Source organism: Capra hircus, chromosome 1 (assembly GCF_001704415.2).
Source record: "Capra hircus breed San Clemente chromosome 1, ASM170441v1, whole genome shotgun sequence".
Taxonomy (NCBI): domain Eukaryota; kingdom Metazoa; phylum Chordata; class Mammalia; order Artiodactyla; family Bovidae; genus Capra; species Capra hircus.
The window spans coordinates 122028320-122041808 of NC_030808.1; the positions used below are offsets into that span (position 1 = coordinate 122028320).

General features: G+C 32.7%; 1 protein-coding gene across 2 annotated transcripts in view; it reads left to right on the plus strand.

The window, feature by feature from the left end:
- The window catches only part of PLOD2 (procollagen-lysine,2-oxoglutarate 5-dioxygenase 2), a 118859-nt gene extending 106281 nt beyond the window's left edge, over positions 1-12578 (plus strand). Inside the window, exons 12-20 of one of the 2 annotated variants that reach the window (XM_018049191.1) lie at positions 334-459; positions 3093-3234; positions 4364-4426; positions 5427-5540; positions 8182-8247; positions 9262-9366; positions 10557-10703; positions 10812-10937; positions 11150-12578. In XM_018049191.1, the coding sequence (XP_017904680.1) occupies positions 334-459; positions 3093-3234; positions 4364-4426; positions 5427-5540; positions 8182-8247; positions 9262-9366; positions 10557-10703; positions 10812-10937; positions 11150-11305 (1045 nt within the window). In that variant the 3' untranslated portion in view covers positions 11306-12578. The remainder of the gene's footprint in view (positions 1-333; positions 460-3092; positions 3235-4363; positions 4427-5426; positions 5541-8181; positions 8248-9261; positions 9367-10556; positions 10704-10811; positions 10938-11149) is intronic. The other variant, XM_018049202.1, reaches the window with a different exon arrangement.

Consider the following 13489-nt stretch of genomic DNA (forward strand, 5'->3'; position numbering starts at 1 on the left):
GAAATATTTAAAATAAATGATTAAGGTAGTTATACTTTTATTGGATGTAAGTATGGTCCTTTTAAAAATTATTTTTATACTTTCATTCACATTTTCAATTACTTTTTCTCTTTTATTAGTCTTTTTACCAAGCATGATTGAAAATCAGCAATGTACTTGTTTAAGGAAAAGTGAAGGGAGGAAATTCCTCTCTATTTTATTTTAGTTTTTTGGACTAACTGAATATGTGTTAAATAAAGTTTATTGTTTTCTGTGTCATGTTAAGCCCCAAACACATAATTTTGTGGCAGTTAAAAAATGGATAATCACCTGAATTTGTTTCTCTCTCCTCAGGAAGATCATTGCTCCTCTTGTAACTCGTCATGGAAAACTGTGGTCCAACTTCTGGGGGGCCTTGAGTCCTGATGGATACTATGCTCGATCCGAAGATTATGTGGATATTGTTCAAGGGAATAGAGTGTAAGTTACTTGATTTGATCTTTTCATGTGAAATATCTTTATGTAAAGATATGATTTTATAATATTATATTGAGTTTTCAAACATTTTTTAATCTCTTTCCTTTATGTTAAATGGAAATGTGAAGACCCTGGAGACCACTTGTGATCCTGCAATACTAGTATAAAACTAATATTTTAAAAATTGTTCTTAATGTTGTAAATCTTCAAAAGCACACACTCAGTTGTGGTAAAGACTAAAAGATAGTGTATGATTACCATGGGTAGTCATCTTATAGTTGTTAGAAGAGTACTATTCTTTAAAGTTTGGAAAGGGAAATTCATTTAGCTAGTTTATTTAGTGGCCAGGATGAACGTTGTTTGATAGCTTATAAAATTTATAAATGAGTCAACAAAAACACCAACAACTAAACCTTCCATCACTTCCTTTCGAAGAATTTCTGTTTGATATAGCTGGTATTCTGCTTTGAAGAGAAGTTTCTTCTCCGTATGATTTCCATTTTCTAGAGTCTAAAAAGAATATACTTGCTAACAAGTATGTGCATTATTTATACTTATTTCAGACACAGAAGTTGATTTTTTTTAAACTAAAGGATGATCACATTTGAATTAGCTTTTTGCTAAGGTTAAAACAGAGAAGAATGCCATCCTTTTGTTCAAACAGCTGACTTGAACCAGAGTGACTGAGATATTAAGTGCTTTGCCTAATTTCTCAGATACATCAGCTCAATTAAAGAGGGTTAACGTTTAAAAAAAAAAAACATACAGTTTTTGTTGAAAAGTTGAGTTGTGAAGAGATGTTTTGCTTGTGAAAATTATAATAGGCATGAGAACAGTAATAGTTAATTTGAATGATACAAATGTGATAAAGTCTTTTGTTAGCTACAGTTAAGAAGCATGAAAGCTGAGAAAATACTATTAAAATCATATTCTGTTGTTTCAAAGTACTTTAATAGTTTCTGGGGTGATTTGTATAGACCATATGCCTAATGTTGTCTGTGGGTATGGCAGAAATAAGGCTTCACAGAAATAGAAAACACTTATTTCATTTAAACTGTTTTAGCTCAACTTCCTGTCATTGTCTAAAGGAAAAGAATAAAGTAGAGGCTTTTGATTTAGTTAATAGAAGAATGTACCATATATATAAGAGATGCATGAAAGAATGACATCTTATAACGTGTGTGTGTGTGTGTGTGTGTGTGTGTGTGTATGAAACAGTCTACTCTTTACCATACCAATGATAAATTTCTGAATTCAGTGGGCATACTATTTATTTTTGATTGAACATTTCCTCTGAAGCTCCTCTAGTAAGACAAAATGATAGTATATATATATATATTGCTTTCAATCTCTGACTACGTTTCCTTGGTCAGAATTTTCCCTTTCTGTTCTGTGAAAGCAAAACATATCCCTTCAAGTGAAACCTCTGTTTTGTTGTTTTTAGAAAATGAGTCATGTTCAGAGTAAGCAGACAAGTGTGGGAAAGAAAGAAGGATGAAATAAACAGTGTCTTCCATCACTTGTGTACTTCAAGCTATGTTTATATCTTCCTTTTTCTACAGATAATTGAGATAGCTTAATGACAGGTTAAAGCATCTGCCTGCAATGCGGGAGATCCGGGTTCAATCCCTAGGTTGGGAAGATCCCCTGGAGAAGGAAATGGCAACCCACTCCAGTATTCCTGCCTGGAGAATGCCATGGAGAGAAGAGCCTGGCAGGCTACAGTCTATGGGGTTGCAAAGAGTTGGACACGACTGAGCGACTTCACTTTCTTCTTTCTTTTCTTTCTAATGACTTTCAAAAGACTGAATTTTTAAGAGAATTTTAGGCTGTGTTCAGTGGTGTGCTGGTAAATATCTAATAACTGATTCTTGGGGTTGAAGATGCCCTGGTTTGTAGTTTTGCCCATCTTTGTCTTCTGAATACATCTGCTATGGCTGATTTCAAGCTTCCAATGTGGTCACTGAGTGTAGACTTGGGAAGGGAAGCTCAGTGTTCTGGGAAGCCAGTGTGAGCTGGATGTGATGTTTTTGCTATTGAAGTGCTTAATCATAAATGCCCATCAGGATATTGTACTCTAACTGATCAACAAAGTGAGGGATGACAGCTAAAATGCCAAACATATCAACTTTAAAATGAAGTTTATAGGGAGATAACTGATATAGCTCATAATCTGGGTTGGGAAAAATCCTCTGGAGAAGGGATAGGCTATCCACTCCAGTATTCTTGGACTTCCCTTGTGGCTCAGCTGGTAAAGAATCTGCCTGCAATGCAGGAGGCCTAGGCTTGATCCCTGGGTTGGGAAGATCCCCTGGAGAAGGGAAAGGCTACCCACTTTGAGAAGAGTGGAGAATTTCATGGACTGTACTGTCCATGGGGTCACAAAGAGCCGGACACGACTGAGCGACTTTCACTCACTCGCTCACTCATGTAGTGTCTACCAAATGCTCTCATGTATATGTGTGTGTACATATGTCAGATATCATGAAATGTGTTTCTATCTGTGTGTAACTTGACTCCATAGTTTATATATGCAAAATTTTAAACATGCAAGGCATTTATTTTAAAACCATAAAAATAAAACTTTAAATATTTTGTATTTGTGGTATTTTGGAATGTCTTATCTTTACTTTCAGAGGGATATGGAATGTCCCATACATGGCTAACGTGTACTTAATTAAAGGAAAGACCCTCCGATCAGAGATGAATGAAAGGAACTATTTTGTTCGTGATAAACTGGATCCTGATATGGCTCTTTGCCGAAATGCTAGAGAAATGGTAGGGAATATGATGATGGCTTGCTTGAATGTCTCTGTAAGATGGCTTGCTTTACCAGTTGATGTGTCATTTGTTTTGATGCCCTTTTCTTTCTAATTTGTAAGTGCTAGCCAATTTTTTTGGTTCTGTATTGAAATATTGGGAGCGATTATGGAGAATAATTTGCCTGTGCAACACCTGCAGAAACAACTGGAAAAAAGTTTGGCTTAGGCTAACTCACAGGCAACAATAAGATATTCAATCGTAAGGATAGATTGGTTACAAATCAACTTTGCATTTTTAAGAATTTGTCTTTAATTTGAAATTCTGTACTTAAAAATCTGACCTAATTAAACTTAATAGATGAAGCCTGGGTGAAATGATGATTTACATATTTAAGAAAAACACACTCTTGTCCTAAAGTCAATATCCAATATTTCTCTGTCATTATTAATCCCATACTTTGAGAAAATAGGTTCCTTACACTAAACTGGGAGAAGGATTAAAATATGTAGTCTGTTTATGTAAAAAATTGATGCATCAATAGTCTATAATATATTTTCATTATAAAACTTGAAGTGATTGTAGAAAATTGTTTTTCAAAATGTATAAGTGTGTCTTAAAACATACTTATATGGTTTTATGTTTTAGAAATGATTGGGTTATTTTATTCAAATTTGTATAAGCAAATATGTTTATGGAAAAATCAGGAAAGTTGGCAAGTACTTTTTACTAGTCTAGTAAGGCATGTATTACTTGAATATGTTTGTTTTTCCTACAAACTTTTGTCCATTGTTACACTGAATGTACTCAGTACTTGTGATTGTAATTTGTGCTCATGTTTGGCTAATTTGACTCAACAGCGCACCCTGGAATGGCCTCTCTTACACTTTTTTTTTTTTTCTTTGTCTAATGAAAACTCTGTTACTAAGGAATGAGCTTGGATTTATGTTTGACCAACAGAAAAACAAAAAAAGGGCTGGAGTTGTTTCTTTATGTGCACTGTAAGCTTTGCTTGTTCTGCATGTTGTCTGTGAAGGACATTTCAGAATGTCAGCTTTTTCTCAAGGGCTGCTATTTTTATTTACCTAAGAATACCCGAGAGAGTGGATGTGCAGGTCAACTTACCCAATCCTTCTCTTCATTTTAGACTTTACAAAGGGAAAAAGACTCCCCTACTCCGGAAACATTCCAAATGCTCAGCCCCCCAAAGGTGTTATTTTTATTTACTTTTATTTTGTTTATTTACTTTAAATACTAGATACTGTATATTGCCTAAAGTAAATTTTCTTTAAGAGTCTTCTTTTCATTTAGCTTGGTGTAAACTGTTGGTATTTACTGGTTCTGAATTTGTATATGTGAGCGTGTATTTTGTGTGTTGGGGGTAGGCATGTGTGATATTCAACTCTTAGTTCTTCGGGCTGATTTGCATTTTATGGGTGACAGATGGAAAAGTTAAATACAAATCACTTTCACTAGTTTCTCCAGTTTTGTTTTGTTTTGTTTTTTTAAGGAGAGAAGAGGTAGGAGTATGTATAAAGTACATCCTGATTAAATGAGATTTGATTACTCTTTGCTAATTTTATTTTTATTAATAACTAACTCTTTTACCATTAAAACAGGTACAAAAAGAAACAACCCTACCTTAATGGTGTTTGCCATATTTATTAGGTTTGGGGCAAGGACGAGAAACTGATTTTCTTTAGTTGCCTCTTAATGCAGGAGTAATTTCTGTGTTCAGTCTTTAAACATCAAAATATAAAAGTATGAAATAGACTGATAAAATATTGACATTTGAGTTTTTGTTTAAAAATGTGATATCTTCTTTGAAAGGAAAAGAAGCCAAAAGAGGTACAATTAATTGCACTTTGGCATCAAAAAAATATTTCTGCTTTCAAACAGGAATTCTTTTTCCCTGATGTCTACATCTAGGACCAGTGAGAAAGGGACAAAAACAGTCCTTCTTCCTCTTCTTTTTTTCAGTTGAGTGTCAGTGCTATCAATTAGTTTTGTGTGGTGTCTGAATTCATAATTAATCAAATTCTACTTTTATTTTAAGTTATGCATGTTTTATATGAAAAATAAAAATGCATGTTCCTGAATAAGAGATAAAAGTTGAAATTTATATCTCTTGTAAAATTTTTCCTGTGGTTAAACTTATTTTCTTATATTTTCCTTCAATATTATTAATACTATTATTTTTTGGCATATAGGGTGTGTTTATGTACATTTCTAATAGACATGAATTTGGAAGACTATTATCAACTGCTAATTACAATATTTCCCATTTTAACAATGACCTCTGGCAGATTTTTGAAAATCCTGTGGTATGTATTTCATGCTCAACTTCATTTATTACTTATTTTTTGTAACTCTAAATGGATATAAATCAATTAGGTTAATAATACAGAAATACAGCAAGAGACTTTAAAGAAGTTTTTAATTATGTAATCACAGGCCTATTTATTGTATTTCTTGGCTAAGAACTTTCTTTTTAAAGGCATATTAAGTTTGAATAAGGGAATTATCAGTTTCTTTGATTTCTCCTAATATTTCTGTTATATGTATTTCAAGACACCAATAAATTTTCAATCTCAATTTCAGAAGAAAATGTTTATGAGTAGCTCATGTATGACAATATTACATTTTGACTTTCAGAAAGAAAATATAAGAACTTAGTTTGAGAAAATGCATTTTAAAATAAAGTAAAAATTCTGTAAATATACTCTAAAGATAGCTAGAGAAAACTGCAAAGTAGAATCAGCATATAGAGAAAATCTTAAGTTGAGAAACTATGTCCAAAATTATTTCCTTTCTATAATTTTTGAATCATGCAAGAATTAATTCCTTTTTGTCTTAATTGGTTTTCTTTAGGCAAGATGGCACATTTATTGAAGGGAAAATACTCTCTAAAATCTATGCTTTTTTTCCTTGCTAGTAGTCAAGTTTTAAATTACGAAGACTCAGTCCACCTGATGAGAAATGTCTTTTACTTTGTAGAAGTGTTGACTTTGGGGAATAGTAAATTTAATGGTCTCTAAAACTCTATTGTTGGAAAAAGAATATCTTTTGACTTTTTTATTTGTCTTAAAAGTACTTCTGTTTCACTTTAGCAGCGTATCTCCATCTTTCACAGGAGTAGAATTGAAAGGGGCTCTTTTTTAAAATGTTGAGGATGGAATTACCTATTTTACTTTCGCACTAGAACTCTTGGTATTTTGAGAGATACAATTATTTGATTTCTTGGCTAATACTAGCTTCCTGAAAAAAAATGTCCCAATTATATCCTGAAATGTAGATATTTGTGTGAGATTTTAAATCTTTGGAGAGTATGCGAAGAATATATCAGAAACTGGAACTGGTTTTCTTTCCATGGCTTTGTTCTAGTTTTGGTAAATTAGCTTGACTGATATGTCTCATGAAGGATATCCCATAGCAAAGTATTTAATATTACCCCATTATCAGACCTACTAAGAAATTAATAAAGTCAGTTTATTCAATGATATTTGAAAACAGTCTAAAATAAAAAGTTAATATTAATGCTTTAATGTAAAATCTTAGAGTCTTGTTTCTTTAACTTCAAAAATCTATAATGATGCCAAGAAAGAATACTTAAAAATCTTTAAAGATTCTGAAAAAAAAAAGAAAAAAAATCTTTAAAGATTCTGAAATGTTATGTATGATTATTTACTTTTAATTTCCCCCCAGATTTTGGAATCAGAGAACCAATTAAAGGGGATAATGAGTCATTTGATCCTTACAGTGACATACTGTATATAAATTCATTTTGTTAAAGAATTTGAAGATAATTTTGGTTCTTCCATATCTAAAAATATCTGAGTTACATATAAGCAGAGAAATGTAAAACTAAGAATGGCAAATAAATTATCAGGACCCTTTTTAAATGTGGCCTCAAAAGATATATTTCAGACAAATATATTTTGAAATATATTTTGATTGAAATTATTTTGAGTTCTTACCTCAGTTTTTCCCTACTGGCTTACTATTTGTACTTTGCAAAGAGAACACTAAGAATTTTGTTAAACAGTCTAAATATATTTAAGAAAAGATCATTATGGATATTGAATCTTATTTTAAGATATACCCTTTAAATATTGGGTTTTTAAGTAAAACACTTAACCCAGGAAAAAGATTCCTTAGTTGATATTGACAAAGATTGTGTCTTAGTATGTGATTGGTGTGTCAGTGATTGGGTTAAGAGAAGATTGAGGTTCATGAGTTAATATGAAGAGGATCTATTTTTCAGTACATGGTCTTAAACCTTAATTTCAGTTAACTGAAAGTTATGATAATGTTAGTAACCCCACTGAGCATTCTTTGATACTAATCTAAAGCTAAAGTGAAAATACATTGAATATATTTAAAAAAATAAAAATTATTTTATAGTAATTCACTATAAAAGTATATAAGCAAGGCCAAGTTGATTAATTTGCTAATTTCTACTAATGTTTGTTGTTAGAATTATTTTCCCTATCTTTCACTTTTAAAAACACGTTTGCCTACGCCTATGTATAACTGTCCTGGAGGAGGACATGGCAGCCCAGTCCATTATCCTTACCTGGAGAATCCCCACAGACAGAGGAGCCTGGTGGGCTACAGTCGGACATGACTGAGGGACTAAGCATACACAACTCATGTATATCCATAGAATATAGCATACAAATATAGACACTATAAGATTACTCAGAATTTAAAATAGAGTTATAAATCTGCATAAATAAAAACTTTGCATTTCACAGAATGTTTTAAACATACAAAAAAATCAGGCAAAGTTTAGAAAACATAAACTCTAGTTTCTGAAAGTTTCTATTTTGTCTACTACACATAGTCATTTATAAATTGCTTGAGCAGTTTCTAAAGTGCATATACTTTATATTTTCCTTAAAAGTATTCGTGGAAAGGTTTTTGCTTTAATCTGAGCAATCATTTTTTTTTTTTTCTCCATAGGACTGGAAGGAAAAGTATATAAACCGAGATTACGCAAAGATTTTCACTGAAAATATAGTTGAACAGGTTTGTATTGGAAATTACTATGATATATAGAGCATTTTTGTTATACTTTCTGGTAGGGAATATTATTAATGTAATACTCTCTAGCAGAGGATGTTGTGAAAGTAGAGAAACTGTCCTTTAGGTAAAGTTCATGTGACTTAATTACCAATTTTACAGACTTGAAGGTCATATAGTTTAACATGTAGAAAAATGAAAATTAGCAATAATATTAAGGTCTTGCTATTTTTTTTAGCATACTCAAATGTCATAACCATTTCAGAAATAAATTTTTGACAGATCTCTGGTGTAAGCCTCTTTCAGTGAAATTTAATCTTTGAAGAAATTGGACTCCAAACATCACTTCTCAAAGAGGTTCCTTTCAAAAATGAACTCTGTTTTAGATTAATGTTCCAAATTATTACTAATACCTTATTTCAGAGAATGTAAAGGGCCTTTAATTCTGAGATGCTGTTATTTTGTTCACTGTGAGAAAGGAAAAAAATTACTGCCAATTAAACTATGATGCACATTGAAAGAACTATGTTAGATTTACTGAGGCAAAGGTGTTGTATGTCATAGGGCACTGTATACATAATAACATTTCATTTCAATGACAAATCATAATGTATCATTTAAAAATATGTCTCAAAAGGCAGATTAACAAACGTAACACCAACTAAATGTGTATATGCATTTGCACACATACAGATGCGTACATGCACACATGTTGAGAACAGAATCAATATCTGACCAGATCCCTGTGTCATTAGCAGCTCTATCACAGTGGCTGCCTAGCCAACTGTGAGTCTAAGAACACATCTTGATTTCATAGAGGTTAAAATGCAAAAAAATAGTCTTAGAAATTGTTTTTTAAAAATCTATTGTTTGTAACAGTAGTGTCAGTATTGTTGGGCAAACTTCTTAAAAAGACATCTAAGTGAGATAAATACTGAATATTACTTTTGAAATGACATTTGTAAATAAAAAGACGCAAAATGTTACTCTCTTAATGGTGGTGTCATGTTTTATACGTAGCCTTGTCCAGATGTTTTTTGGTTTCCTATATTTTCTGAAAAAGCCTGTGATGAATTGGTGGAAGAAATGGAGCATTATGGCCAGTGGTCTGGTGGGAAACATCATGTAAGTTGTCATTTTACATTAAGAACTAAAATGTCTATGTGGGGCAAGGAGGAGTATCGGTATTTAGAGAAAGTGGAGGAGGTTTGTCCTTTTTGTCTTACATCTCTTAGTCCTAGACCTCAATGAAGGGGCTAGCCAAGGCTGTCAAGAGAACTATGTTTTTCATCTAATTCTGCCAATCGTTTTTTAACATTTAGTCTATCTGGGCCTCAATTTCATCTCCAGTTACACTGAGTGATCCTTCAGGGTCTGTGTCCTCTGACTGGGGATGGTAAGGTCATATAGGCCTATTGTGTGATATTGTTCTTCTCTAAGGCCATTTTTTTTTTTTTAATTCTCTGTGTTTTCACAGTGAGCTATAGTGAAAATACCAAAACAAAGTTTATCTGGTTCACTGCCAAAGCTATTTTTTTGTGTGTAAACATAGGAAGGAGGAATCTGTTTGAATGCCTTTGGTGTAATTCAGTATTGTATTTACATTCAAAGACTTGGCAGGAGGCATTACTGTTGGTAGTTCAATGTATTTCTTTTCCTCTGAGAACCCACAAATGCCAGCTTCTTTATAGTACCAAGGAATTTTAGTGGAATACTCTGGAATATTAATGCCTCTGCTCAAATATATACCTACCTAGTCAGCTGATCAGGAAGGCAGAAGTTTGAAGTATGAGGAATAACTTGAAGTTGGCAGGTTGTAGGGAAATGAAAAGCAATCATGGAAGGAATTTGGGGGCCACAAGATAGAAGTGAGGAGATTGGCAGGTAATGTTTATTTGCAGTGACAGGTAGTAATCCAAGGTGCAGACAAACAAAATCTATGCCCATCAAACAGCTAAGACTTCCTGAAGGGTCACTGTAAAACAAAAAAAAACAAAAAATTCATTTTTAAGGGGACATGGAAAGGCTTTGGTGATCAATTGTATTTATTTTCTTGTTAGACCTCACATATCTGTTAAATAAATATGAAAGCACTCTACTTACTCTGTAATACTTTGTTTCATCACTGATACATTTGCAAAGCTGTGTTATCTAAGTTATTTTGATAGTCTTGCAGTTAAAGCAGATGGTACACCATAATTGAACTGTTATTTTTATTGTCTATTATGATCTTGTGGTTGAAAAAATTTCCAAGACAAAGTGAGTGTGAATTGCACATGGACCACACTTTATGATGTCATGAATGCTCTTTCCAGGATAGCCGTATATCTGGTGGCTATGAAAATGTCCCAACTGATGATATCCACATGAAGCAAATTGGTCTGGAGAATGTATGGCTTCATTTTATCCGGGAGTTTATTGCACCGGTCACACTGAAAGTCTTTGCAGGCTATTATACTAAGGTAGTTATCCTCCCACCATGCTACCTACTCCTACCAGTTTTTACACAAATGTGCTATTTTATGTTTTTATTGATGAGCAAATCTATTAGTTTACTTTGCTTTTTTTAGGGATTTGCACTCTTGAATTTTGTAGTAAAATACTCCCCCGAAAGACAGCGCTCCCTTCGCCCTCATCATGATGCTTCTACATTTACCATCAACATTGCACTCAATAATGTGGGAGAAGATTTTCAGGTAATTATGGTTTTTCTATATTCAGTTCAGTTCAGTCACTCAGTCGTGTCCGACTCTTTGTGACCCCGTGAATTGCAGCACGTATGAAATGGCCTTTGCCTTATCTTTTTTTTTTTTTTTTTAGATTCTGCTTAGATAGCATCATTTGAATTTTATCACTCATTAAAAATGAAATATAATAAGTTGATACATTTATTTCTCTATCCTTTTAGGGAGGTGGATGCAAATTTCTACGGTACAATTGCTCTATTGAGTCACCAAGGAAAGGCTGGAGTTTCATGCATCCAGGGAGACTCACGCATCTGCATGAAGGACTTCCTGTTAAAAATGGAACAAGATACATCGCTGTGTCATTTATAGATCCCTAAGTTATTTTCTTTTCATTGAATTGAATTTTCTTTTGGAATGGATGACTGGCATGAACATGCCTTTGAAGTTGTCCTTGAGAAGATGAGAGGAATATTTAAATAACTTCCACAGAACAACTTCACTTTAGGCTAAACATTTGAAAAACTTTTCCTAAAAAAATTGTTTGATATTTCTAAATGTCTGCTCTGAGCCTTAAAACACAGATTGAAGAAGAGAAAGGAAAAAAATGTAAAAGCAATTATTTATTTCTATGCCTTATTGTCTCTGAAAATAATGACAATTTTCCGAATTTGTGTTTTAGTTGATTCAGGTACAGATGTACAAGTGACAAATGAGACTAATAATATTTTCTTATTAAAAGAGAGGGAAGAATTTTATTTATCAACATGTAGACAAAACGGATATAAATGAAAATTTCAAGTTTTGAAATGCAGGAAAACTGGAGTTCTAACTGAATTTGTATGCAACTAATTGCATAAGTACTTTCTTTGACCACCTATATTGGGACCTTTTTTGGTGGTTGTTGAAGGAATATGAGGAACAATATATAATACAGTGTTTTTCCTCAAGAAACTTAGCACAAAATACAACTGAAGTGCATATCCAGTGGAAAATGTTTTTGTTTAGATTGTTAGATTATTTTTTACATTTTCCTTAGAAATCAAGCCTTATGTTCCTTCATATAAATTTTCCAAGGTGGATTAGATTAAGTAGATGTTAGATTTAGGAAAGCTTTCAAGTCTTTCTATTTCTTAAAAGTACATCAAGCATCAACTTAAGATCAGCAAGTGTCCTTAAGTCAAGACAGGGTCATTTTTAATTCTAGAAAATGAGGAAAAGGAAAATTTCATTGAGATTTAATAGTAACACATGACTTTTTTTTTTTTTTATAAAGCTCTAAGTACTTGAATTTTATATCAGGAAAATAAAGTTGGTGAGCCTTTGTTCTTCCCTTTTACCCTCTGTCTTCCTCCTAATTCTTTTTTTCAGGAGGGTGATTCACATTTTTCTCTTCACAGCATAGTCTCCATTTTGTGCTTCTTATTGTTTTTATTACTTTTCTTTTATCCCACTTTCAAAAAATTCCCCAACACAATTTTGTGACTTGATTTTTTTCACCATTATTCTGAGTGAGGTTTAAATATTCTCATTGTAGCTACTGTTTTTAATTTAAAGGTTAAACTTGAAAAAAAGTTTTAAGTCATGGTGCCAAATTTCATTTTTCTAACACTGTGTGTTAGAAAATTATGAAAAATAAAATAATTTAAAATGATTCTGTTCTCTTTATTATTTGTCATTTATGTTTAGAAGAGAATGATGGTGGAGTGGACTGAAAGAATATCTAGATAGAATAAGCTATGATTTTATTTTGCTAGGTATGTTTACTGATATCCAAACTAAATGAACACTATTTATTGAATTTCCAATTGAATTGTAGTATCTTCAATTTCAGACAGACTAGGGATTTCATCTGATTTATTTCACAAGTAGAAAATAGGCAAAACATTTGTTTATTATATATTTATTTACTCAGTGGTGTTTTTCAAGCCCCTACTATGGTCCAGGCACTGGCCCAGTCACTAAAAATGTGGTGAACAAGATGTTATAATTACTGAAAGATGGGTTTAGGAGATAAAGAGTTGTAATTCTACCTTGTTTCTGCAACCCACTCCAGTATTCTTGCCTGGAGAATCCCATGGATAGAGGAGCCTGGTGGGCTACAGTCCACAGGGTCTCAGAGAGTCGGACACGACTGAGCGACTTCACTTCACTTTCACTTTCTGCTCTTTAGTAGCACTTCATATGCAATAATTTCTATTATCCATCAGTTTGGTAGAAGACATACTTTATTATTTGTGAGTTATACTATTGTACTTCAAGGATGCTTTTCTAAATATGTACTTCTATGTCATGGATACCAACCATTCAGAACAGACTTTGGTTATAAAAAAACAGTTCTACTAGTGCAAGCCAGCTTAATGTCCCTTGTGGTACACTTCACATGAAAGACATAAGTAGATCCGAATTCTTTATAGTTGTTGGTGGTGATTTATAGTAACTATTTTAATCTCAGTCCATGTTTCCAGAATTTGGATGAAGGCAACCAACTGAGCATAGTTTCTACATTCCCCCTCATCCCAGACTTCCTGAAATGATATGAAGTGTACTTTTAAAAAGAACAA